General features: G+C 53.5%; 7 protein-coding genes across 7 annotated transcripts; 4 read left to right on the top strand and 3 right to left on the bottom strand.

Annotated features, from left to right (window-relative positions):
* Positions 1-65: 65 nt before the first annotated feature.
* J4E83_004266 (uncharacterized protein) lies at positions 66-2,182 on the top strand (the record flags this gene model as incomplete). The annotated part of the gene is made up of 4 exons (XM_049331195.1): positions 66-339; positions 393-448; positions 498-1,557; positions 1,608-2,182. 4 exons carry the CDS (start codon positions 66-68, stop codon positions 2,180-2,182), a joined length of 1,965 nt encoding a protein of 654 aa, XP_049189741.1.
* A 200-nt stretch (positions 2,183-2,382) lies between these two features.
* On the bottom strand, positions 2,383-2,717 carry J4E83_004265 (uncharacterized protein; the record flags this gene model as incomplete). The annotated part of the gene is made up of 2 exons (XM_049331194.1): positions 2,383-2,534; positions 2,630-2,717. 2 exons carry the CDS (start codon positions 2,715-2,717, stop codon positions 2,383-2,385), a joined length of 240 nt encoding a protein of 79 aa, XP_049189740.1.
* Positions 2,718-4,808: 2,091 nt separating this feature from the next.
* On the bottom strand, positions 4,809-5,576 carry J4E83_004264 (uncharacterized protein; the record flags this gene model as incomplete). The annotated part of the gene is made up of 1 exon (XM_049331193.1): positions 4,809-5,576. The coding sequence occupies one exon, from the start codon at positions 5,574-5,576 to the stop codon at positions 4,809-4,811; it is 768 nt and encodes a 255-aa protein (XP_049189739.1).
* Positions 5,577-7,093: 1,517 nt separating this feature from the next.
* Positions 7,094-9,037, top strand: J4E83_004263 (uncharacterized protein; the record flags this gene model as incomplete). The annotated part of the gene is made up of 6 exons (XM_049331192.1): positions 7,094-7,323; positions 7,372-7,560; positions 7,620-7,901; positions 7,960-8,650; positions 8,710-8,916; positions 8,978-9,037. 6 exons carry the CDS (start codon positions 7,094-7,096, stop codon positions 9,035-9,037), a joined length of 1,659 nt encoding a protein of 552 aa, XP_049189738.1.
* An 8,480-nt stretch (positions 9,038-17,517) lies between these two features.
* J4E83_004262 (uncharacterized protein) lies at positions 17,518-18,886 on the top strand (the record flags this gene model as incomplete). The annotated part of the gene is made up of 2 exons (XM_049331191.1): positions 17,518-17,585; positions 17,635-18,886. The coding sequence occupies 2 exons, from the start codon at positions 17,518-17,520 to the stop codon at positions 18,884-18,886; spliced, it is 1,320 nt and encodes a 439-aa protein (XP_049189737.1).
* Positions 18,887-20,509: 1,623 nt separating this feature from the next.
* On the top strand, positions 20,510-22,507 carry J4E83_004261 (uncharacterized protein; the record flags this gene model as incomplete). The annotated part of the gene is made up of 1 exon (XM_049331190.1): positions 20,510-22,507. The coding sequence occupies one exon, from the start codon at positions 20,510-20,512 to the stop codon at positions 22,505-22,507; it is 1,998 nt and encodes a 665-aa protein (XP_049189736.1).
* Positions 22,508-24,508: 2,001 nt separating this feature from the next.
* On the bottom strand, positions 24,509-25,698 carry J4E83_004260 (uncharacterized protein; the record flags this gene model as incomplete). The annotated part of the gene is made up of 3 exons (XM_049331189.1): positions 24,509-24,762; positions 24,839-25,250; positions 25,312-25,698. 3 exons carry the CDS (start codon positions 25,696-25,698, stop codon positions 24,509-24,511), a joined length of 1,053 nt encoding a protein of 350 aa, XP_049189735.1.
* Between the last annotated feature and the right edge of the window lie 14 nt (positions 25,699-25,712).

Below are 25,712 nucleotides of genomic sequence, written 5' to 3'. Positions count from 1 at the left end.
TACCATAATCCCCCGACGACTATCTCCCGCGTTGGAACACGTATGACATACACTCCAACTTCATCATGGCACCTACAGACCACCCTTCAGCGGAAGAACTGCTTATATGCGAGCCTGAAGGCGGCGCGCCAAATGCCCCGCCAGACCTCCGTTTCTTACACTACAATGATGTCTACCACGTAGAAGCGGGGTCGAGAGAGCCCGTGGGCGGATACGCTCGATTTCAAACTCTCGTCAACTATTATAGAAACGACGAGAGATTCAAGGACCAACCAAAGCTCTTGACCTTTTTCTCTGGAGATGCGTTCAATCCAAGCATTGAGAGTAGTATCACAAAAGGTGAGTGAGCTGAGTTGTAGGAGAGTACGCAAGGAGACTGACGCTAATTCTAGGAAGCCACATGGTTCCTGTGTTGAACAACATTGGCACAGACGTCTCTTGCGTAGGAGTATGTACGTCGAAGTTTATAACGTCGAGTTTAACTAACGACAACCCAGAACCACGACCTTGACTTTGGTGTCAAGCAGTATCGCTACCTCACAGCCAAATGCAAGTTCCCATGGCTCCTCGCAAACGTACACGATCCAGCCCTCGGCGACGGCGTCCCACTCGGAAACGCGAAGAAGACGGTCATGCTCACAGCATCCAACGGCATCAAAGTCGGTGTCATCGGGCTCGCAGAACGAGAGTGGCTCGACACAATCAATGCGCTGCCACCGGACATCATATATAAGAGCGCGTCCGAGACTGCGAAGGAGCTTGTGCCTGGCCTGAAAGAGCAGGGCGCAGAGATTATCGTATGCGTGTCGCATCAGCGAGAGCCCAATGACAACAAGCTGGCAAAGCAATGCGGCGGCGGCTTGATTGACATCATCCTCGGCGGCCATGACCACTACTACTCGTACAGCCTAATCAACGGCACCCAAGTATTGCGTTCAGGCACCGACTTCAAACAGCTCTCCCATGTCGAGGCATGGCGGAAGCCCGAAGGCAAAGGATGGGATTTCAAGATCATACGGCGAGATATTGTCAGCAGCATACCACAAGATCCCCAGGCAATGGAGCTGGTAGAAGAACAAACACGAGAGATCAGGAAGCGATTAGACAAGCCGATCGGATACACCGCTGCGCCACTTGACGCCCGGTTCACAACTGTACGGACCAAGGAGTCGAATATCGGCAATTTCGTCTGCGATCTCATGCGCTACTACTACTCAGCAGAATGCTGTATCATGGCCGCTGGAACAATCCGCGGCGACCAGATATATCCACCTGGGTTATTGAAGCTCAGAGATCTGGTCAACTGCTTCCCATTCGAAGACCCAGTCGTAGTACTAAAGGTCACCGGCAAGGCGATTCGAGAAGCACTGGAGAACGGCGTCAGCAACTACCCAGCCCTCGAAGGAAGATTCCCACAAGTCTCCAACATCACGTTCGAAGCCGACTACTCCAAACCACCACATTCGCGAGTAACAAACGTGACAATCGGCGAAGAGCCCGTAGACGAGACGCGCGAGTATGTTCTTGCTACACGAGGCTACATGGGCCGCGGTAAAGGTACGTCGCCATCCCTCAACAAAGACATACCACTTACTAACTCCCTTCAGATGGCTACACATCCCTCCTCATCGAAGAAGAGGGCGGCGTCGCCAAAGAAATCGTCTCGGAAGAAAACGGCGTCCTCATCTCCACCATCCTCCGCCAATACTTCATGTCCCTGAAAGTCCTCGGCAAATGGAAACGCTGGGGCAAATCCATGAACTCGAGATTCGCTTCTATTCAAACGAACCTGCAGAAACATGGTCATGCCTTCCATGACCCTTCTCCTACTTCGCCTACCCAATCGCGCGGCAACAATCCCGTTGAAGACCTTGGTGAAAAGAATCAACGCGACGACAACACACACGACACCCTCGGCGAAGAAGACCCAGACCAAGATGAAGACGAAGACGACGGGCCGATGTACGACTCTAGAGTCCCGATACAGTTCACAGACAAGCAGACCGAGATGATAAGGCGTGTGATGCGGAAATGGTGGCGCGTTGCTGGTCTCAAGGGAAACCCTAAGCTATGCGACGAGCTAGATGGCGCGGAGTTCCAGGTTAATTGGACGAAAGCTATTGCGCCGAGACTGGAAGGTAGGATAAAGGAGGTTGGGCCTGGGGTTAAGATTGAGGCGTGATGATGTTGTGTGTCTAGAAAGCTGTGATGGGAAAGATGTTTAGGGTATGGATGTCACTGCTACGGTATGAAGAGGGGAAATGTGTATGATGTCCATGATTCATGATTCATAAGCCCCCAGGCTGGGCTGAAATACAGCTCGAGAGTCTGCTTTAGTGCAAATTCTATATACTACACACCCTCATAGCCCATAAGTCTTTTCTACTCCTTCGCATACCCCTTGTATGTCCCGTAGTTTCCTCCCGCAGGCGCAGGAACGTTCTTGTAGTCGCCGTAGGTTGCTGGCTTGGGAGCGGGGACGTTCTTGTAGTCGCCGTATCCGCCTACAGGTGCGGGAACGTTCTTATAGTCGCCTTGTTGCGGTGTTAGTATGGTGGAGCGCAGGGAGATAAGAGAGGACAGAAGAAGTTGATGGTGGGATGGAGGGCTGGAGTGATTGGTGTCTTACCGTATGTGCTGTATTTACCCTGTGCAACTGCAGCCGGTGCGGCGAGAGCGCATGCTACGAGAGCGAGGATAGATAGGACGGACTTCATGGTTGATGTTTGGGGTTGAAGAGAGAAAATAGGTATTAACGAGTAAGAGGGAGAGACTTGTATGGGTAGGCAGTAGGAATGGAGTCCTGCTGTAGACAGATATGCATAAAGAGCACCACCCTTATATATGTATGTACATAGGTCCTTTGATCGCTCACCTGAAGCTAGGTCTTGCCTACTCGCATGCCTTCCCCGCGTGTCTTAGCTACATCATGCGCTGACCTTCCTCTTCCGTGGCGTGATTTCAGACTAGATCTCGTATGTGCGGCGGGCTGACTATTGGGCTTGATCCGGTCAAAGCCGTGAGTATGGGGGCTTAGTGAGGAGCGAGCGGGATGGCGCTGGGGAAAGAGTGGAGAGTAGTCAGGGTTTTGTCCGAATGGAGTCGTCTATACAAAGACAAATGGTTGTTTGTGGAGAGCTGAGAGCGACTTTAGCATCATACACTTGAGGTCGGTGTGGATGTCAGCTTTGGAACCTTGGTAGTGGACATTCGGTGTCAAAGAGATGTCACCGCAACCCCACAGAGCTTCGACGCTTTGGAAACCACATCTTGCATTGTAGATTACGCAAGACCCGATGTGGCGCTCGTAATGGTAGCTGGCATTCGTGCTATTGATTCTGCTTGTCAGCTCTAGTCCCGTATCTATTCTTGTGGTGGTGGCATCGAGTTCGAAAGCCAGCTATCGAAAATGCGGCACGCGCGCTGCAAGCTGGTCGAACGAAGTTTAGCGCAGATGATGACCATTATTTCCGACAAGGTATACGGGACAGGTCGTGGTGGTTGTGTGTCCCAGCTCAGCCCTAAAACGCCACCAGCGATCGTGAATGGAGGGGTGCATCGTGTGTCGTATTCAGCTTAGGCGGGGTAAGAGCTAGAAGCTGGGAGTGCGACTGACCACCATCCGCGATGTTTGGCTATGGCTAATCGTCGCCTTTTGGATTTGGCATGCCTCTCGCTTCTGTCTTCACCTTCAAACCCGTGTACATAATTCCATCTCTTCTTCATTGCCACCATGTCGAACATCGAAAACGAGAAGGGATCAAGTTACGAACATGATCGAGAGAACGAAGACTGCGAGAGATTACTTGCAGAGCACAAAGAACCCTCGCTCGATTTGCGGCCATTGCGAAAGATAACGCGGCATTGGTCATGGCTAGCAATCGCTACCGCGTTCCTCGGCACAGCTATACTCTCTGCCTTCCTAGGAGCATGGATAGCTCAAAGGGAGCGACTTGATGCAGATGCGTTTTGTATCAGACATACCTCACAGTATTGTACGGCCGAAGGAGCTGCTTGTGAGGAATATCCTGCTAATACTGTCAGCTCCGATCATAAGTGATGTCGGAATCACCTACAGTCAGATCCAATTCAACGGTTCTTTGTTGGTATCCAATGCCTATCGACTTGACGCTGGACCGGAAGTGGATGCGGCGTGGAAAAAGTTGGGTGTCGACTGTAAGCTCTCCTGGTATACAGAGATTACAGTATTTAACATCCATGACTAGACCATGCCGCGAGAGTACCAAACGATGAGGCTGGGAAATCGGGTCTTGCCTCTGATCAAGTAAAAATCAAGGAGGAATACGGAGGTGGATATCCGGCACACGTGGAAGGCTTGCACCATCTGCATTGCTTGGTGGGTTTTGCGAATGCTGCGTCAGGAAAGATGTTGACAATGTGTAGAACCTGTTGCGAAAGTCCCTTTCTTGGAATTTCGAGTACTACCAGAAGCAAGGGCTTGGTCCATTTTCCAACGATGCGAACATCCTGAAGCACCACGTTAGTAAGTCAGCGTCCTTGCATACATCTGGAGATGTTACTCACATTGCTAGCTCATTGTCTCGACATCTTGCGGCAACAACTCATGTGTACAGTTGACAATGGCGTTCTGGGTCAAGTGTGGTATCAGCCTCCAGACAAGCCATTGCAGGCCTTTGTCGACTTCAATACCGTCCATACATGTCGGAACTTTGATGCGATCAGGAATTGGGCGGAGAAGCACCAGCTGCCGGCAGCGCAAGACACGCCGCCGGATTTTCTTCAATTACCGGAAAAGGGTGATCGGATATATCATGACGTTCCGTAGACTACCAGAATGGTTCAGAGTTATCGAGCGTCGCCCATTCATCTCCTCCATCACTCCAATCTCTCCAAACATCTTTCGCTACGACATCCAGCCGACCGTGGCGAAGCCTGGCAAAATCCACGTCGAAAGGGTGCGGCTTGAATGTCTTGCCTTGGCTGCTGGCTCGGTTCATCAAATCGAGCTTGTACATGCGCACTATTCTCGCAGCAGCGCGAACAAATAGCTCTTTCTCCATATCCTTTTCCCATATGTCTTCTGTGAGCATCATCACCATATGCGAGATCTTGGGGAACTCGCGAAGGACGTTGGATAGGCTACCGTCTCGAAATCCGTTCAGTATCACTTTGGTGACAGCAACCTTTTGCAGCTGTTCGGGATTGCAGCCCGTCGCACGTCTGAAGTGAGCCAGTAGTCCTACTTCGGGCGAGTCGTCATAATGCCTCACGCGCTTCCCTTCCAGCTGTATCAATAGGATGTCGGTATCGAGGCGGAAGTAGAATCCGCCACCACCGGTACCTGGAATGTCCGACGGCAACTCCACGATGTGGTCCGCTTTGATAGCTTGGTAACGAGCCTCTTCGCGCGACTCATGACATATGTTTACCACAGTCGGCGCAGGGCTAGGTGAGTACCGTGGGCAAAAATGCGTTTCGTCATGACTTTCTGCGTGTGGCTTCGTTTCCAGCGCAACCAGGCGAGGGGGCTCGTTGTGGTATGCAAGCGACCAAATCTGCAGGCGAAGTTCCTTGGGCAGCAATGATATGGACATGGCCGTCGGGTAGGAAGGTGGGTTTGAGATAGGAGGAAAGGACACGCTCGGACCTTCCCCATGCAGAGGATCACGTGCCTCGCGATCCCAACGTTGGGTTGGCATTCCGCCATTACGAGTCCTACCCACTTAGCTCCACTTGGCACGGATGCCTAACTTTATACCGATAACTATCCCATGTTCGGCACCACATCACACATAACGCGTGGTCAGCTCCGATGCTCATACCTCCGAGTTCCAAAATTCTGTGTCTCGAAGCTTCGCTGGGTGACCCATTCCAAAGTCCAGATCATCCGCGGGGAGCCATGGATATTGCAATCAGATCGTCAATGGCATGTTTGTTGTGATTGACATCGGACTTTTCGCGTGCATCGCGCAAAATGCCATCCATGGAGCCATCCAAATCATCGATTCGCATGGTGGTAAGCGTAGTAAGCCCAGGTGGCACAGCACGATAGCGAGTCATTGCCGAAGGCGAACAGCTTCTGCTGACATCGCATTAGTCCATTGGAAGCAAAGAGCGTCGTGGACAGCCTGGTGACCAAGGTGTTGGAAGGTCGGTGAAGGACTCCTGGAGCTTGGAGCAACCCGCCAACCCTTATTGTCAAGATCGTGAGCACGGTGCGCGTGTTGTGATACCGCCGAAGCTGGTAAATTGATGAGGCTCTGGGTGGGTTCGATGCGGGTATCCCACCGGAGCCCCCTGGAGTCCCACTGGAGAAAACACGACGGCGTCGTCTTATGTGGATCTGTTGGACTCGCGACCCGCTGTATGTGAAGTCACACTGACACCCGCGCGGATGCTTTGCCGGGCGCAGAGTCTAGTTTTGCTAGCATTGGCCTGATCGACGATGCTGAGACCGATCAACGGCTTGCCTCTCGAGCTCGGAAGAGGCTGAAAGATTTGAGGCTCCATGTGACGAGGCTGGGCGACTTTGCTGTCGTGTTGTTGGTCGTGGAGCGCTTCCCCTCCCCCGCTTTAAAGGCAAAACCACCCCTCTTCGAGCGTCATACCGCAGACACCGCATAGGAAAGGCACGCGCCCGGGTTCCGCTGCCGATTAAACACCGAAACCTTCGTTCTCCTACGATGCTCTCCTGGCGATTCTCTCTCTACCACCTCAATTTCAACTCATAAGCTTATACACCTAAAATTCGGTGTTCTTTGTCGCGAAACCTCTTTCGCACCGCACCTTCGGAACAACGTCATCGGCAATTGCGCTTTGCTGCGGCACCGCACACTCACACGCAACCCAGCGCAATCCAGACATCCTTCAGCGCGGACACTGCAGAGAAGCGAATCGGTTTTTAGACCTGATTGGCTTGATTAGAAATTTTTCCGTACCTTCGCAATACCCAGTACCCTTCTTGGTGCCGAATTTCGGGAAGCAACACGTCGCGACCAACAGCTGCACCCGTCGCACCTATTTCACAGCCCCGACCGCGGACGGAAGACATCTTCCGTATAAGTACAACGGGTCGCATACACATTTGAAACCATCCAGCGCTACTTTCAGCATGGCGACACAAGATATTTCCGCCCACAACACTGAGCCACAGCCAGTCCCCAAGGGAGAAGAAGCTGGAGACGAATCGCAGGCGCATCTGGACGAGGGGAGGTTGAGGCAGTTCTTCATTGGATCCATAGACCAAGGAACCACGAGTACCCGCTTCATCATCTTTGATGGTCTCGGTGAGCCCGTAGCTCAACATCAGATTGAGTTCACCCAAAAGTATCCTCAGTCAGGGTCAGTACTGCGCATGTCTCGTGACTTTACATGGGTTAATTAGCGTAGATGGCATGAACACGACCCATGGGAAATAATCAACACCGTGGAGCAATGCATCGATAGGGCTACGAACATCTTCCTCGACAACGGACACGAAATCGAAGACATCAAGGCAGTTGGCATCACCAACCAGCGTGAAACAACAGTTGTCTGGGATACCAATAGTGGGCTGCCACTATGCAATGCGATCGCATGGTACGTACAGAATACACCCCAAAGACGAGCACACAGCGACTGACTTCAGGCGATTCTAGGCCAGATACCAGAACCAAGGGATTGGTCCGTGAACTGAAAGATCGCGAAGGCGCCGACGAGCTACTCCAGATGTGTGGACTTCCCCTGTCGACCTACCCGTCATCGGTCAAGCTCAGGTGGCTGCTAGACCACAACGACGACGTTCGCAAAGCATACGACGAGAACCGGCTATCTTTCGGTACTATCGACTCTTGGATATTATACAACCTGAATGGTGGAAAGGAGGCCGGAATTCACGTGACGGATACTACCAATGCATCTAGAACCATGTTCATGAACCTGTAGGTCATCCTTTGCATGCTTCTGCTTAAGCGAAAAAGCCCGCTCATGCAACCCCAGGCACACCGTTCAGTACGATGACAAGCTCTTGGATTTCTTCGGAATCGACAAAAACAAGGTTAAGTTACCAAAGATCGTGCCGTCTTCTTCACCAGACGCTTTCGGATTCCTGCGCACCGGTATACTGGAAGGCGTTCGCATCGCAGGGTGCTTAGGTGACCAATCGTCAGCTTTGGTCGGTCAACAGGGGTTTACGCCCGGCTCTGCCAAGAACACGTACGGTACTGGTTGCTTCCTGCTGTACAACGTGGGCGAAAAGCCGGTCATTTCGTCGCACGGACTTCTGGCAACCGTCGCATACGACTTTGGCGGAAAGCGGAAACCCGTGTATGCGCTTGAGGGCAGTATCGCGGTCGCAGGCAGTGGTGTCAAGTTCCTCATGAACAACATGGGCTTCATCACGCACTCGCACAAGATCAGTGACCTGGCAGCGTCTGTGGAAGATAACGGTGGATGTGTCTTTGTGACAGCCTTCAGTGGTCTGTTCGCTCCTTACTGGATTGACGATGCCAAGGGCACTATATTCGGTATCACGCAGTTCACCGAGCGGGGGCACATCGCTCGTGCGACTTTGGAAGCGACTTGCTTCCAGACCAGGGCCATTCTGGACGCCATGGAGCTTGACAGCGGCCACAAGCTCAACATGCTTGCAGTCGATGGCGGCATGAGTAACTCAAACCTTTGCATGCAGGTACGTGATCTTCCCTACACATGCCCGTATACGCGGCCTCCACTAACTGTTTTCGATAGACGCAAGCAAATATCATCGGTATTCCCGTCGACCGTCCCGCCATGCGCGAAACCACAGCCCTGGGCGCAGCCATTGCAGCTGGATTTGCGGTCGACGTATGGAAGGAGTTTGACGAACTGAAGGAGATTAACCAGAAAGACCGCATGGTCTTCAAGCCGAATGTCGACAAGGAGGTGGGCGAGAAGATGTTCAAGAAGTGGGGAAGGGTAAGCAGATTCCACGAACCAGAGCCAAGAGTGACAGTTGCTGACTTGAATTTCTCACTAGGCAGTCGAGATGTGCCGCGGCTGGCTAGATGCCGGGGAGGCCAATGGAGAGTTCTCATGATCAACACGTGCAATGGAGCCTTAGATATCCACAACTGGTGTGATGCTTTTCTCTGCGTCGTCGTATGGAGAATAATGAACTATTTCTAACGAAGACACCTGCGCTTACGCATCCCGGTGACTTGTATACACTCGGGCCGCTGCGTCTTCCAGTGCCGTCCGCTATCCGTCCCTTACACAGGGTTCATGCCTCAGGTGGGCTGACAGTCTCCAATATCTATAAGACTCAGTGCTATAGCCACACCACTGCTTTTGGCCTTACCGCCGGTTTGGCAACGCGGGGCAGTGTCGGATCCACATATATAGTCTGCCCAGTCAGTTCACCGTTCTGATGGCATTGATGTTGATATCCATGTCTCACGTTCAGCCTGAATGTCCGTGGTTCTTGCCAATGAACGACGGATTGTGTGCCTAACAGGTGGAGATTTCGAGGAGGACCCAATAAAGCGTCGACAAGTTATAATACTCTGACAAAGGCTGTGGGTGTAAATGGCGTCTTATACGGCCTGGGTTCTGCCCGGCTTCCGCGGGAGAGGCGCTTCGAGCCACAGGTTCCCCCTATCAATAGTGGCGTCGATAGTCAGCCTGCAAAGGCCAACATACACTTGCCCACATGTATGGAAGATGGAGCTGTGCCACATGCTCATGGTACGAGAGACATCCTATCGATTCTCCACTTTCCGATAGAAATCGTATGACGCGTTTGGATGCAGTCATGGTCTATCGTTACGAAGTTCGCTTCGTGGGTGATTCGGCTCGTCATAAGCTCGCGTCTGAAGTGTCGAGCGAATGCGAATGGACGGACTTATCCGATCAGCAACGAATAGTGTTGAGCATAGGCAAGACATGCACTCCAGGGGTCGCGATCCTGGTACGTTCTGCGGGCATTCACACTTTTGTCGCCGTATGAGACGACGTCCTGCATTGGTCTTGCGCAGGCGAAGCGGCAAAATCCCAACTTTTCCACGAGGTCGCCATATCCCGTTTTCGGTAGCCGCATTCTTGGTAGCCCAGTTCTTTGACCAAACGTACCCCAACCGAACAGGGTTGTAGTTGGCCGCCTTGTTCGAGCCGATGCGCATTGTCTTTACCTATGTCATGCAGCAATATGACCCGTTATCGCAAGAACACCGCGTAAGAATGCCGTTCTGCAAATGGATGTTACCAGGTTCCTGGTATACGTATATGTATATGCACACGTTGCTGAGGATCTCCGTGCGAATCGCAGTTGCTCCTCTTCTTCCACGCAGCTACGGCACAGCGCTCGGGCACGGTCCACCAATGCGAGAAGCCTACGGTCCATAGTGAAGCCCCATGGCTGTGCCGTACAAAGGTGTGGACCGTGCCGCTGCCATATAGCAGGCTCAAATGTAGGGTAGCATGAGTAAACAGTTGTGAACTTGAGGCGGACGTCCGGACCCAATGGCGTCATGCGGGCGAGACCCAACCCGACAACAGCACTGGGTTCATCAAACGCTCACAACACCACATCACGCCCCAGAACTCAAACACAAACCCATTCCCATTCCATCCTGCCCGCAACGCATTTTGCGCGTTTATGCTCGCGATGTCAGAAAGTGAGGCCAGCGACCAGGGACCCGCCGACAGCCACCAACGGTGGGATCATGTCGCGCAGCCGCGCTCACCGTACGCGGGACGGCATATGGTGATTGCGCAACACTCGACCTCCGGATGCTCTCGCGATATGGACTGGGGCCGGGGAAGCGGGAAAGTAAGCATAAAGGACACAAATCGGTGGAAACTCCGGTGCAGTACTGCCGAGAAAGGCACGCCCAGGATGAAACAGGCGCCACGATGCAGCGACCGCCCTATTCCAGCAGTGTGTAAACGTTAGCAATAACTAATATGTGGTATATCGTCGACCTGTCTCGCGACCTGCAGGAAGGGTAACCCTGGCCTCCGAAGCTTAGTGTCTGCCACAGTCAAGGATTTTCCAACGGCTGCACCACCCCACGCGCCACCTTAACGTGGAACCGTAGTCGCAGATCAAACTTGATCTGTGCACGTCTGATAACTTTGAACTTAGTGCACACTAACGACGAGGCGGATTGGCGCACTTCTAAATCCTATACCCCCTCAGCCACTCACGGGCTGCCATTGCCCGTCCGCTGGCTATTCTACCCTGAGAGCAAGACCGAGGATCTTGACGCGTGCAAGCATCTTGTTCAAATACGGCCAGCGGCCCTTGTAGTCCCTCTCGGCATCCGGGTTGGGCTGCCACTTACCTCCCTCAAGGTTCATGGAAGCGAGAGGACTTCAAACATGAAGGTCCCCACCCACGTCTATGATGTGCAAAGGGCTCGACCACTCTCGGGCTCCCGGGTCCGTTGAACATTCACGGCCACTACCATGATGCATGTCAACTGACGAACCAGGTTCTATGGACATGGGCTAACTTTGCATAGCTCTCACGGGTACCTGATCGCACTGACGTCTGTCTGCTCTGTCTGGCTTACTATAACATAACGGACCGTCGCGCTGCATGCTAATCCGGAGAATTCATCGAGCGTACCAACAAAATCGCTTGCTTGCCATCCATCATTGCTTGTGCTACCCTTTTGGAGCTTTTACTCGTCAATCACCTCTAACGCCTCGCGCCTCTCCTTTCCTACCATCATGTGCGACTATACGCAAGTTCAATACAAGTGCACTCACGTCCGCTACGTCGTCAAAGCCTGGTGTACCAAGTACCAACAAACGCATGTACGGTGTCCGGCCAATGTCACGGCAGTGTAGGTGTTCGTCCCAACTACCATATTCCTAAACTGATTGTCGGTCCAGAGAATACAGACTCAATGAGAACTGTGGTTCGTTGCCCCATCTCACGATGCCCGTTATGAACACAACCCTAACACGACGCCAGGCGATTGCAGACGATGACACGAACCTGGCCCTCTCCATCATTTCTTATCATCACGGTTGCAATATAGCACGGCGTACACGGCGAACACGGCGGAAAGCTGCACAATACCCCATTTTGAATGTTTTCCTACCTTGTTGGATAGTCGAATGTATCATCACTGTCAATTTCAAAAATCGTTTTTTTCAGTACTCCGTCCAATACTGCTCCACCGACCATGGCACTTAACCGAAATTATAGTCACCAATGTCCGGCGTTGGTCATCAGCCACGATGGCGGAGCTGCATCCATCTGCCGACAACCTTTCGCAAAAATACGATAGCCCAAGGCAACTTGACGTTTAAAAAAGGGTCCGGTTTCCAATCAAAGTTTATGTGATTTTGGCGGTACTGCGTTAGCCAAAGCAAATCGCAGGTGACACACAGGATCTTACCCGACGGCGACAACTCCGAAGCACGCAATCGGCCACCAAACCAGGCGCCAGTTACGTGGAACGTGAACAAAACACGGAACGCGCACCGGAGGAACATACCTTCAATACAGCATTCCGTGTGTTCCGACCTGCAAAACTATCCCCAAGCATAAGGTAAGCTGAGCGCGTCGGCACAATGTCGGTCGCCTCTCTGTCTGTCTCAGTTTCGCAGCTTCAGAAACTCTCGAGCACCATCCCGGGCAGTGCCTGACTCCCAATTGCGTCGGGTTCGCTTTTCGCTGTTTCTCGCATTCATCACAAGTTAGACTGGAAAGATGTCGAGATATGGATCGGCCGAATACCCGCTTTTGGCCTTTTTTAATACAGGCTCCTCGCATCGTAGCGCCAGCTCGCTACCTGCAGCTACGCCGGACTTATGCACGTTGCCAGATTGGTGTGGCTTACCACGTCCCTGGAGCGCGATAAAAGAGCTGGTAAGGCCAGTAAAATCCTTCTGTCCATTGTTCGGCCTAGCCAATCACGAAAATTGGTTCGCCAGAGGCACGGCCGGGTCGTGCCTTTGCAACCGCATGTCAAAAAGTCTTGAACTGGACGTCGCATCGCATAGCGACTTGACCTATGCACGATTCGATGCAACTATGTATAGCTCGAAGGATGTCGCCCTGATGTTGGTGACGTGGAGTCACGATCCTCCTTACGAGGCTGAGGCTTCGCTGGTATCAAGAGTCAGTCCTGCCCACTATTCATTCTTCCTCCACGAGTAGATCAGGGTCATCAGTCAATACGTTGGTTACGGTCGTTGAGTCGAGCAATGCGAGCCAACCACGTTACTTGACAACTCATTGCATCGGCAACTCCGCAGCTTGGAACACGACGAATATTGCCATTGACGCACGCATACAGTTACCCGGTTCGTATGTGTGGGGAGCTTGTTGGAATGTGGGAATGGCCAGCAGCATGACGCCACCTTGGTTTCATCGACACTCAAGATGAGGTTCTGTTCTCCGCCTTGACGCGGTTTGCGAAGTTCAACTCAATTGCGGGGCCTTTGCGACCACTGCAGGACTGCCGAGAGGATTCAAAGACCTCGTCCAGAACCAAGCGCAGTGGGCCAGGAGAGAGCATTGCCTACGGTCCACTCTGGAAATCTTCTGGAAGGCGAATCATGATTGTCTCAAGGCTTCACGGGAGGATGATGATCTGCGCTACTGACTCATCGTCCAACCGAATGATGGGCCAGGAGCAGACGAGACGGCGTAGCATGTTGCTGTTGTTTTTCTACCAATCTCCCAAGCTCCACGGAATACGATGAAAAGCAAAGCATGCATTACCAATTTGGTAGATATACACTGACGCAGTTGCGTGGAATTACTGATAGACTGCACCCTGACCCGCGTGAAGCTGCATCGTGAACCCCCAAAGAGGCACAGGCTTGACTCGCAACCGACGACATCTTCCCCACCACCCCGCCCGCCACAAACGACCTTGAAAACTCGTAAGGCCACACTAAGGGAGGCGTAGTAAGTCCCTCAATTAACACTCCACTGCGATCCTCCTGGCGTCCTGATATCCAGCGGTTGCGGCTGCCAATCCCGTTCCAATCGCCCAACGGAACTTGAAACCAACAACTCAATGACAGGACTGGACGTCGCGACGAGGCAGCTTGTTGTTACTTCCGGTCACGACATGGCAATCTCAGTCGCCAGTGATATGTCTCCATTGTACCAATATCCCAACATTACCTTTGCGCGGTTTGTCACGGACTATTTCGGTGATATAAGCATACCCTCCCGCCGCCCCGCGTTCAGCAGGAACCTAATTCTGAGTTGACATGGGGCCGGGGCCCGGATGAGCTTGATTTGGGCACATCTAACGACGTTGGGACAATGGCTAGCTGCTGGCGGGCAATTACGCACCCGGCCATGGCAGCAATTGCGCGAAGGGCATGTGGGTCCTGCCCGGGCACGGGATGTGACTCGTAGCGATTCGCGTGGATAAACGTCCGGCTTCCAGGTGAGTTGAAATTGGCGAAGAGACGTGTTGCGACTGGATATAACAGTAATATGCTAACGTTGATGCAGGGTGCCACCAATGCTTGGAGTGGTACGATTCCCGCATGCAGGCGCGGTCATGTTATCTGCAGCCCGTCGTACCCTCGTCACAGTACAGTGCGCACCTCAGTGGGCACGGTCGACGACCAGCATTGCATCGCCATCAACACTAGGAGTGTCGTCAACCCACGGTAACACGTTGGTACATGCCACCTCCTGGTTGTGCTTACGACACACAAGCTAGTCTCCATAGGATCAGGAGCACACGGAGCGGATGAGATAATGTATTAGGTTCGTCGATCGCACCTGACTAAACGTCTTGGTTGGAAGCCCACCGCATCTCTCTACCGTCATATTCTTACAACGGCCTTTTTCTCCCTCGTCCTTTGCAGGAAACGCCGGAGTAACCCTCCTAGCCAACGGCGGATCGGAGGGTGGCTAGTCTTCCATGCCGGCACTTGCAACCTGCGCCGGTACTTCCGACCCATAACTCGTATCGACCTTCTGCAACGCGTAATGGTCTGTGACTGTCACGACGAGCCTGACAGGTGACACACAGTCGAGGAGGATCATGTTTCATGCCTGGTGCCTGAGCCCTGAGGATCCGCATTGGTGGCCTATCCGGCACGGCCCGGGCTGTCACCAGAAATCAATACCAGTGCGAGAGTCGCCTGTTTTTGCTTTTTCTCGCGTTGCATATACCTTGGCTTCAGCGGCCCGATCAATGTATTGTGTAAACATCCACCGCTCTTTGTCACCTCTTGATCAGCACGAGCTGCATATCTCGGAGAGCTCGACAGAGTTGGAGCTCCGCCGCGGCGACTGGGATCCCATGCTTACGCAAGAGCAGAATCGCGGGTTGAAGCGGTGGGGGACGCAGCACCGCATGTTTTACCGCCATCGCAAACCTTCTTCCAAGAGAACTCCTCAAACGGAACATACCGCAAACGTTTTGGAGTAGATAAACGGATAACGTATACATCCTGCTCAGCCTCGGTCGGTCGGAGCGTTCACACCGAATGGCGAGCGCGGCCGTAACGGCGCGTGAGACTGTCCGCTCCCTACTAGGACAGCGGAGCCATCTCCGCCCCGCTACGGACACGGTACGGCACAAAGTCTGGCCTTTTTCACTAGCACGATCTGAGACGCAGCTAAAAGGCTACAGGTATGACGTGCATAACGACTGCAGAGCTAGTCGTGGATCGCCTTTCGGAGGTTTAGCATTGTTTCCACGCCCGTGGGCGCGCGCGAAGACAGCTCGCTATACAGAACAGAGGCAACCTTGGAAAGTATATCCAGGGTCTAGATTTGGTCAAGATTAGCTCGGGTTCAGCAACACTTACATTGACCCCCAATCCGGCTCGTCGCTTCTACTTCCACAATCTGATAACCGGCATAAACCGACGATATGCCTCGTTGGCGCGTCGAGACGGCGGCCCTTACTCGGCCATATACTTTCAACCTCCGCTTCACCATCCGGTTGGTAACGCACAATGTTCTGTATAACCTCGCAGTCCCTACCCCAATAGTTCGAACAAACGGGATCAGCATAGGCATGATTTGTCAGTAACACTGATACGCGTTTTGGAGCTGGTGATCACCAATCTCGTCAGCCCTGTCCTGGGTTGGGCCGCTGCAAAGAAAGCAATGTATGAGGTTCATACCTAACCTGACGATGTCAACCGCGTGGTCTTACCGCAAACAGGCCCCACATCCCCTCCCTGTAGGCGTAGCAAGGACAACCCAACTACGGACGAATCTCAAGCGTCGGTCGGACCCTCGGCGGAAGCATATGTACGAAAGACTGTCGTGCTGTGAGGCGGCGGGTGATCACGTCTGTGCCGTATCTCGGCGTTTTCACCGATAGTCGCTTTCGCTCAGGGCGCGGCGTTGATGGCGGTAAGGCTGACTGAGTTACAGGGTTTGGGTTCATGTGAACAATCACCTACAAGGTAATGCATATCCGCGACATTCCGCCAGGACCCTGCTGCGCAACCGCCAAGGCTACCGAGATGCACGCGCAAACATCCTTGCCGGATATGTTGATCTGGGGCAGCAGCATGGGGGGTTACAAAGCTGACGACAACAGTCTTGTCTACGTATGCATCCCTTGCTCCAAGCATACGCACGCCGTCTTGGCTTCCTCAGACTCGTGTCTGGTGTCACGCTCATGATTAGCGGACGGTTTGGAAGATATCCGGATAGGTGTATGACACAGACTGTCTGTCATACCACGACGTATGCGCGTAAGTTCATGTCGTGGATCCCTTGGGTTACACATGGTACATCCTGGTATACTGGACTTTGCGCATCAACTGCGCTACTGCTACTACACTATAAGGAGTGTGGTATCGAGACGAGGAACGAAAGCGAGATAATGCAATGTTGAACCCACATTGGCAATAGAGTTTGAAGAAGTTTATCTCAAGTGCAAAAAAAAAAGCGTTGGGTTATTTGCGTCTGCCGTGTGGGACTTGGTCGTTTGGTCCTTTGTCTTGTCTCGTGACGAGGTCAATGTGGGGGATTGGGCGCCGTGTAAAGTCGTAAACTTTGTTTGCTGGAGAGCCACAGGCGGTGGCTCAAGGTGATATCAACCGGTCGACTATCGATCGCTACAACTATGGAAGTGCATTTTTGAGGAGGCTAGAGGGGGAGAGTTCTTTTCCGTAGAAAGACGCTGTTGTTACTCGGGTCTTCAAACTGCTTTAGTAGCATACTGGGTTTCAGTGGTCTGGTGTGGTTGTTGTCTGTGTATTGAAAGCCGACTCAAGACTAATATGTGCACCAGAGATGATCTTAAGACCCAGAGCACGATAGAATCAGTCTATGTTAGACTATCCACACAAGTGATCTCCATCATTGCGCTTTCATCCTATGATACCACGTTTCACTTCACTCTTGCATACTGTCTAAACTTGCAGTTGCTACATAGCAACCACATACTCATGCTGAATGGTCGTGCAAAACTTTGTCCAGAGGCTCAAAACATGCATACGTGAATTGTCCAACCAAAAGTCGTGTGGAGGATTGATGTAGGTCGTGATTGGTCAAAGCGCGCCTTCTGCCGTAGCGAATTCAGGAACAGGCATCGCTCATCCTCCATCACGTCAGCCAATATGTCGCGTCTCGAAGACATTCCCACACCCGACAGTGGCTTCTATGTTCTCGTCACGGGCGCAAACAGGTTGGAACATCTACTCTTTTTCGTATATGGTTAATTGACTCGTGTACAGCGGCCTAGGGCTTGGTATCGGAACCCGCCTGATCGACGAATTCCTACAGACGCGCCCCCAGAACGAATCCCTCGTCCTTATCATCACGACACGCGACCAACGGAAAGGCGACGCGACGATCGAAAAGCTAGAACAGCATTTGCGCAAGGTCATTCGCAGCCATGAACAAAAGCTACCGGGCATTGCACAGGTGCTGCAGAATCGCGTGTATTTCCGGCAGGAGCGACTGGACCTGCTGAGTCTGGTCTCGGTACAGAAGTTGAGCAAGAGACTCCGAGAAACGACACCGAAGCTCGATGCAGTCATCTGCAATGCTGGCATAGGCGGGTGGACGGGTATTGACTGGCCGCGCGCCGTCTGGTCGGTCTGCACAAAGTGGTTGCAGGCTACCACCTGGCCGACGTACAAGATCTCTGGTCGTGAATGGCTTGCAAAGGAACAAATACCTGCGGACAAGAAGACGGAAAAGGAGCCTCCTTTAGGCGAGGTCTTCTGCGCCAATGTCTTTGGGCACTATCTGCTGGGACACTACCTCGCACCCTTACTGGCGAAACATCCCAGGAATGAGGGCACAAGGGGCAGGATGATTTGGGTCAGCAGCTTGGAGGCGTACGAGCACGTCTTCGACACAGAAGACATACAAGGCATCACATCGCATATGCCATACGAGGCCACGAAGAGGCTGACAGACGTCCTGGCCATCACCTCTAGATTACCTTCAACGACGGAGCCTGTCGACCAGTACCTCGAGCACGCCCAAGATACGGAAAAGACTACGAAGCCACGGCTCTACGTTACACACCCAGGCATCTGCGCCACTTCGATTGTCCCCCTTCCCCTCATCCTCCAATGGGCCATGGTTGCGGCCTTCTACATAGCGCGCCTTCTGGGCAGCGATTGGCATACCATCTCGGTCGACAAGGGCGCGACTGCCATGGTTTGGCTGGCGCTTGCAAGTCAAAGCACATTGGACAACATGGAGGCAAAGGAAGGCTTAGGAAAGTGGGGAAGCGCGGCGGATGTTTGGGGCCGGGAGCGTGTAGATCGCACTGAGGTGGCAGGATGGGGATGGGGAGGCAAGCTGGGAGAGTACAAGAGGAAGGGGAGGGATCCGTACGCCAAAGACCTGACCAAGGAGAGCCAAGAGCGCTTCATAGACACTGGGAGGAAGTGCTGGGAGGAGATGGAGAGGTTGCGCGTCGAGTGGGAGGACCGACTGCGACAGGCTGGCATGGCAGTGGAGATGGAATGATCACCATCCCCCGCTCCCCACATGCAAGAGGCCACACACTATTTGTATATCTTTAATACTTCACGATAGACATAAACTTTCTCTCTTGCGCCCCACATGCAGAGCAGCGGGGCACAGGGTTCGGCCAAGCAATTAACTCAGCAATTCACCGTCTACTTGCGACGTGACAAAACCACCAAGAAGGCAACTAGCAAGCAAAAAAAATGCCGGAATGACAGTGTTGGCACCGACATTATGCCGGGCGATCGCTTGTCGGAGGGGAGCCCGAATGCTTGGGCAACATGAAGGTTGAGGCCTGAGCTTGACAGCTGAAGTATGCAGGTCGACGGCGACACAGCAGGGACAAGGCCGAGTCTGAGGAGATCTTGGATGGATGACTGAGATCGTGGTAGACTACGTCAACTCGGTCGCAGATCTGGGAGAAAAAGAAAGTAAATGATGGAAGCTGGGAGACCACGGAGTCCTGGATATTTTCGTGTGCCTCATCACAAATCACCTCGGCGACGACCGACGAACGACAGGACTGACCTGCGTTGGAGGCAGCGCTACTGGGCATGGTCTGGATGGTCGGGGAACGCGCCACACTGCGCCGCACTCGGGTTCGCAGGCGGTTTCGCACTGTGGTGTTTCTTTTCATGGATGATGGAGATATTGTAGCGCAAGCAGAGGGCGCCTCGAGACTATCATCACAATCCCCCGCAATCGCATTGTCTCGTTCGTGATGTTTCTTGTGACGACATGCGTCGCTCATGCAGCAATCCCAGGAACCGCACTCGTCAAGCCGTCCAGGCAAGGGGCTCAACCAGGTTCATCCCCACTCATCTCCCAAAAGCACGAATAGGAAGTGTTGACGCGACGTGCAATCCGCCGTGCTGGGTCGCGCCGGCCAAGGGCTCCCGCTGGGCCCCTTCTCACTTGCCCTATCTCGGTCAAGTCTTCCCTTCTGGCCCTCCCTCCCCCATCCACTGAGAGTTGCTGCCCGACGCGACTCTTCGCTATCCCTGAGACAATTCGTCATTTTCGAGTCCTCTTCACGCGCACAAGTCTCTCTCATACTACCGCCTCCTCACTCCCTTTACTCAATTCCGCCAGTGAATGCGTCTGCCGTGAAGTCGCGATCGAAGCCATATCCGCGATCCCAGCAACGTGCACTCGACTACTGTCACCGCTCATTTTCTTTTACCACGACAACCCAGGACGCCAACAGTTGCGCAATACGTCGACGGTAGCATTGTCCCTGCCATAGCGCGAATGGACCCCAAGAACGACCCGCTTTCGAGCGACTATCCACCTGTCTTCGCACGCGACGCGACCGTTCCAGCGCCGTTGCTATCAACAACCCTCGCATAGGCGCAAACCTCACCTTCGATTCGCATACCCTACGTAATATCTCGCCCTACACCTACCCAGCCGACTGCACGATATCGCCCGTCTTGGTCGCGTGACGATTGCTAGAACTGGAGGCGCATACATTGTTCGCGCACAGGACTTGCACTATACAATCGCATTGTCGGCGACCATCTTTCTCTCGCGAACAAAGGGCTGTTTCTGCTGGCTGGAGAACACTGCAACTCTACCTATAATACTGCCGGTCGCAGTTATTCACTGGAACTCCACACCAACATGTCGAACACCTCTTCATCACATGGTTCCTCGCGTGGGATAGACTTTAGGCCGTCTACCCCCGACCAAACCAGACCTACGCTTTCTCGATCGAACTCTCTGGCGCCGAAATCAGAGTACCTACGGCATGCGCTCCAGGCACGGAGGGCACAGGGTACGCCCACTCCTTCACCTCAGGATATCAAAGTGCCCCCACCACTAGCACAGAAGCCTCCGGAGATATGCACACCCAAGACTTCGCCGGATATCTTTGATCAATTCGCCCTCACGGAAGAACAAATGACCCCGGTTTCGCCCATTCGACGACGTCGACCTAGCGATGCTCGTCCACCGCAGTCCAGGACAAGTCGAGAACTCACAGAAGAGATCGACAAGTTGAAACAGACGCTCATGACTGCCAACATGCGAGTGGAGCTGCTGAGGAAGGACAACAAGGTGCTGCAGCATGATTTGACGGCCGCCAAAGAACAAATCGAACGGATGGAGCCACTAGAGGATGCGAACTACGAGCTGACTGCGGAGAACAAGCAACTCAGACTCAAAATGGAAAAGATGGATGAGGAGATGACGAAGCTGCGAGAAATCGACGAGGAGCATCGGAAGACCAACATCGAGCTCACCGCTATAGCAAGCGAGAGCGCGGCACACTGGACAGATCACGAGCTCGCCATCGAAGAAGCTGCCGAGCACATCATCAAGATGGAGGAGGAGAAGGAGTTGCTTTCGGAAGAACTCAGGCAACTCAAACAGCGAGTCATGGCTATAGAAAGCCATTCCCCCGCTAGCACGCTCGTCAACAGCCCTGGCAAATTCCCACTTCGCGTCTTCAGTGTGGACGAGTCGCGGCCTTCTACTTCGCACTTCGACTCGGATTACTACAGCCAGCCTGAATCGCCGCAAGCCAAGCATAGCAGCGCATCGATTAGGTCGTTTACGCCTTCAGAACGGTCGAAGAAGTTTCTTGATCTCAAGGAAGAGCGACGACGGTCTGCTCGTGATCTGAGTGAGCGCATGTCTGCAGTATCCCTGAAGGCACTACGCGATGCGTCTCTTTCTCCAACGCCAGAAGAAGTTCCCGCAGTTCCTACGACCCACCAGCAACAGGTTCCTTCCATCGTAGCGGATGACAGATCTGCCACCCCCTCAAGACGTCGAGAGCACGTTCGCCAAATCGACCAGCCACGTCCGCTGTCTTTGATGGACGCAGCAGAGATCTCCCCACCACGAGCACACACCGTTGCCCCTCAGGCTCCTGACCGCCAACCAGACGGTCTGCGAGGTCTATACCGCCCCCGCAAACCCTCAAGCCGAGCATCAACCGACCAACGCCCATCCTCAAGCTACATCCCTAGTACCACAAACACCCCCGGTAGTTCCCTAGGCCGCCACCACTCCACCCGAGAGGCCTCCCCTCACGTGCCCGCACGCAGCAGCAGCAGACACCGAACCACAGAGCGTTCAACCGAGTCACCCCAACGCACCTCACCACGCCACCGCTCCTCCTCCATCGACGCGCGAACCCCCCAAACGAACCGACACTCAATGGCACCAGGGTGGGAATCCACCACCCCACCCCCCTCCTACACCCCCTACTCCCCCGCCTCCAACACCTCCACCCTCGATCTAACCAGCTCGTTAGATCCCCGTCGAGCCAAAGACCAATGGTGGCGCAGTCTCGATCGTTTAACTCACTCTCAAGTCATGGCTCAGGAGATACAAGCCCAGGGCATACAGATGCCGCGTGGTTATGACGCCGGGCCAAATCCTACTCCTGCTGTTGTTGCTCCTCCTAACAGCCAGCGCACGAGGAGTAGTAGTACAACGGGCCAGCATCGCAGCCGTAGACCTACGCCTACGCCTTCGAGTGCGCTGAATAGTCATCCTGTTGTGGCTGCGGAGAAGGATTGTCTGTTTAATGCGGAGGAGAGTACGGAGGATTTTATGAGTAAGATGAGGGGTGGGAAGGGGTCGAGGGATTCGGTGTTTTCCTTGCGTTAAGTTAGTATTAATGATTGTACGGCCTAATCTTGTGGGTTTGTTTTGACAACGGCGTTTGAGAAGAAAGAAAGTATACTCCGCGAGGAGGTCAGTCAATAGCGTGGGAGGGGTATATTTGAGATTGCGGCTTTGCTTCGCGTCTACATCCGTCTTTTATCTGTCTGTCTGTCTAGAGGGCAGAAGAGGGGGATACTGTATCATTAGTCGAGGATATCGACGTAACATTATATAATAACATCACCCATCCTCACATATCCCTTCCATAACACATAAGTGAAGTAAATCATTGTACCCAATACCCGAAACATACTTGCACCAAGTAAGGCCATCCACACAACATTCCCAACGCCTCCTACCCCCTCCCCCTAAACTGCTCAGCAACCACATCCCCAAGCGTCCTCCTCTGCCTCGCCTCCCCCGCCCCCTCCGCCAATATCCCCGTCGCCAACCCCGCCCCACCCCCCTCCCTCTCCCTCTCATCCTCCAACCTCGCCCTCAACCCCTCAAACCCACCTTTCCTCTCCTCACCCACAACCCACCCAGGCACCCTCCACCTCGCCGCACCGGGCAGCACATCGCGCCTATACGCCGTGCCAACCCCCCACCCCACCGCCGCCGCTAGTAAGCTCCCCGGGAACTGGGATAGCGCGAGTTGTAAGGGGGGCAGGTAGGACAGCGATTTCGACGTCAGCGTTATGGAGCGCCGATAGAAAGATTGTTGGGATGAGGGGGTGGAGGCGGCCCAGGGAGAGATTTTGTAGCGGTAGGTGGATGGGATTGCGGCGTAGTAGTTTGCGAGGAGGGCGAAGAGGAGGGGGGTTGGGCCGGCGGGGAGGTGGTTCATCCGGCCGAAAGTGAGGGGCCGGAGGATGAAGGTTAGGATGAGGGGTGGGAGGAGGGTTGTGTAGGGGAGGGTGGAGAGGAGGAAGGACTATGGAGTATTAGTTGACTGGTGTAGGTGTGGGAGGTGGGTAAGAGGGAGATGGGGATACATACAGCGAACTTCCTACTCCCCCAGATCCTTTCCACAACGCGGAGTTGGTAGAATGTCAAGACTGCGAAGAGGACTTCGGTTGAGTTTGTGAAACTTAGCTGTTGTCTCATATTAGCATCCAATCCATCCATCTCTATCTCCATCTTTCCTCTTTTCTCTGCCTCATCTCATCCACCCATTCCCATTCCCAATCCATCCAATCCTCCCCACCTCTCCACGAAATCAATAAAACATACCGTCCAAACCCCACACCTCCAAAACTGCCCATACCCCCACAAATGCGGCACAACCTGAATATGCAGATAGAATCTCGAATCCGTAATCGCCGCCAGCAGCGCGCCAATGACGGTGCCGAAGACGAGGAATTGCGTTACGGGCGCGTTGGTGAAGCCCGAGGAGATCATTGTCGCGTTGGTCGGGAAAGCGGGGAGGGTGTCGGGAAGGTTGTGCGATTGCGATTGCGATTGGAAGTGATTATAACATGGTCGGGTGAGGTGGTCGTGGCTGGGGTGGTGAATGAGGGTTGGTGGGTTGGGGACAGGTGTGGGAGCGATGACGATCGGCGCATGTGCGAGGTGTGGACTGCGGAGCCAAGGGCGGAGGTGCCACAGTTGCCATTGGTACGCGATGGCCCGACCCAGGCTGAACCGTCTTTCACATCTTAGGACAAGAATCGCATATTTTCTGTTTTGCTAGAATATGTTTTTTAAGCATGCGCTACCCATACCGGCATAAAAGTAAAGGCATATATGGTACGCGCAGGTGTGGGTCAAGCTCAAGAAGCGCTGCTGGACAGACTCCAAAACATGTACGACTTGCTATCACAGCTCACGCAACCAACAGACAAGTCAATTAACAGGATGATTTCGTTTCAATACATCACACGCCAACGCAGGGTAATCAACTATATACACAAGCCAAAAAAATCACGGGCTCCTCGCCAGGAACGCCTCGTCGCCACAAGAAAAGAGCCACGCCTTCTCAAATTCCCCCCCGCATACACACGTTTATTTCTCACCCCTGTTATCACTACGCGCAGCATTCTTCTTCTTCTCAACAGCCGCATGCTCATGCTTAGCCAGCTTCTCCTCACTCGAACCCTCTTCCTTGAAAACCTTCTCGCGGTCAACAGGACCAGGGATATGTTCCGGAAGCTCGCTGCGGGAGATGAGAGTGAGGACGATACTGGCTCCGACGATGGCAGTGAGGACGAAGCGGTATACGGCGTACCAGTTGGGTGTCCAGCCGAGGCGGCTTACGCCTGTGTTTTGTGTTAGTATCGTTTATTAGAATGAGGGTAGGGTGAAGGGTGGAGGGAGAAGGGGGGAAGGACATACGAGTATCAACATAGTACAACCCAACGAAACCCAAGAACTGCGAGATGAGCGCGCCTTCAATAGGCATGAGCAGTGTTGACCATGCTACCATGGGCGCTACAACACCAATTGCATAGCGCTTGTAGCCCTGTGTGCCTCCGTAGCCTGCCCACTCTAGTCCCCAGTGGATAGCGCCGAGGAAACTGAGGATAGACGCTCCATATCCGATTTGAAGGGGCTCGATGAGGGAGAGAAGGTATGTAGCGTCTTTCTGGGAGAAGATCATGCCGTAACCCGCGGTGGAGTGGTTTAGTTCCCACGAGAGATACACGGTGGAGATGGAGGTTGCGAGGTAGGGAAGCGTGCCAGCGAGACCCATGTAGTATGCTTCGCGCGGGACTTCAGCGAGGGAGAAAGTTTCTTTGATTGTGCCCTGGTGGTTGTTAGTAGCTATACCAAGACTACCATGTAAAAGAGATATTGCATGTACATACCACATCATGCTTCAACCCCGCCGCCATATCGACCTCATTCTGCGGCTGCTCGGTGCCCACCTCCGAAAACATCGGATGCGTCGAACTAGTACTCGTCACCGTCTCGGGCGTGGGCTTAATCTTCTCGTGCGCATATCTGCTCTCCGCCTGCTTCTGCCCTTCCGTCAACGTCTTATCAGCCATGCTGCGGCGCAAGACCGCAGACGCAGGCTTCCATTGCGCAGCAGCCGCTTTCGCTAATTGCGGTCTCCGCGCAGCCAGAGAACCGAATTGTGTTGCCCATTGCAGAGAAGAAGGTGTTGTGCGCGTGAAGCTCGCAGCCGGGCGTGCCGACTGGGGCGCTGCTACGGACCTCAGCGCGAGGCGCGACGCTCCGTTGCGAAGCATATTAGATTAGCGGG

This window comes from Alternaria metachromatica, assembly GCF_023757995.1.
Source record: "Alternaria metachromatica strain BMP 0045 chromosome Unknown scaffold_7, whole genome shotgun sequence".
NCBI lineage: Eukaryota > Fungi > Ascomycota > Dothideomycetes > Pleosporales > Pleosporaceae > Alternaria > Alternaria metachromatica.
Note: the sequence above shows the minus strand (reverse complement) of the source record. Positions and strands in the feature narration are given on the sequence as shown.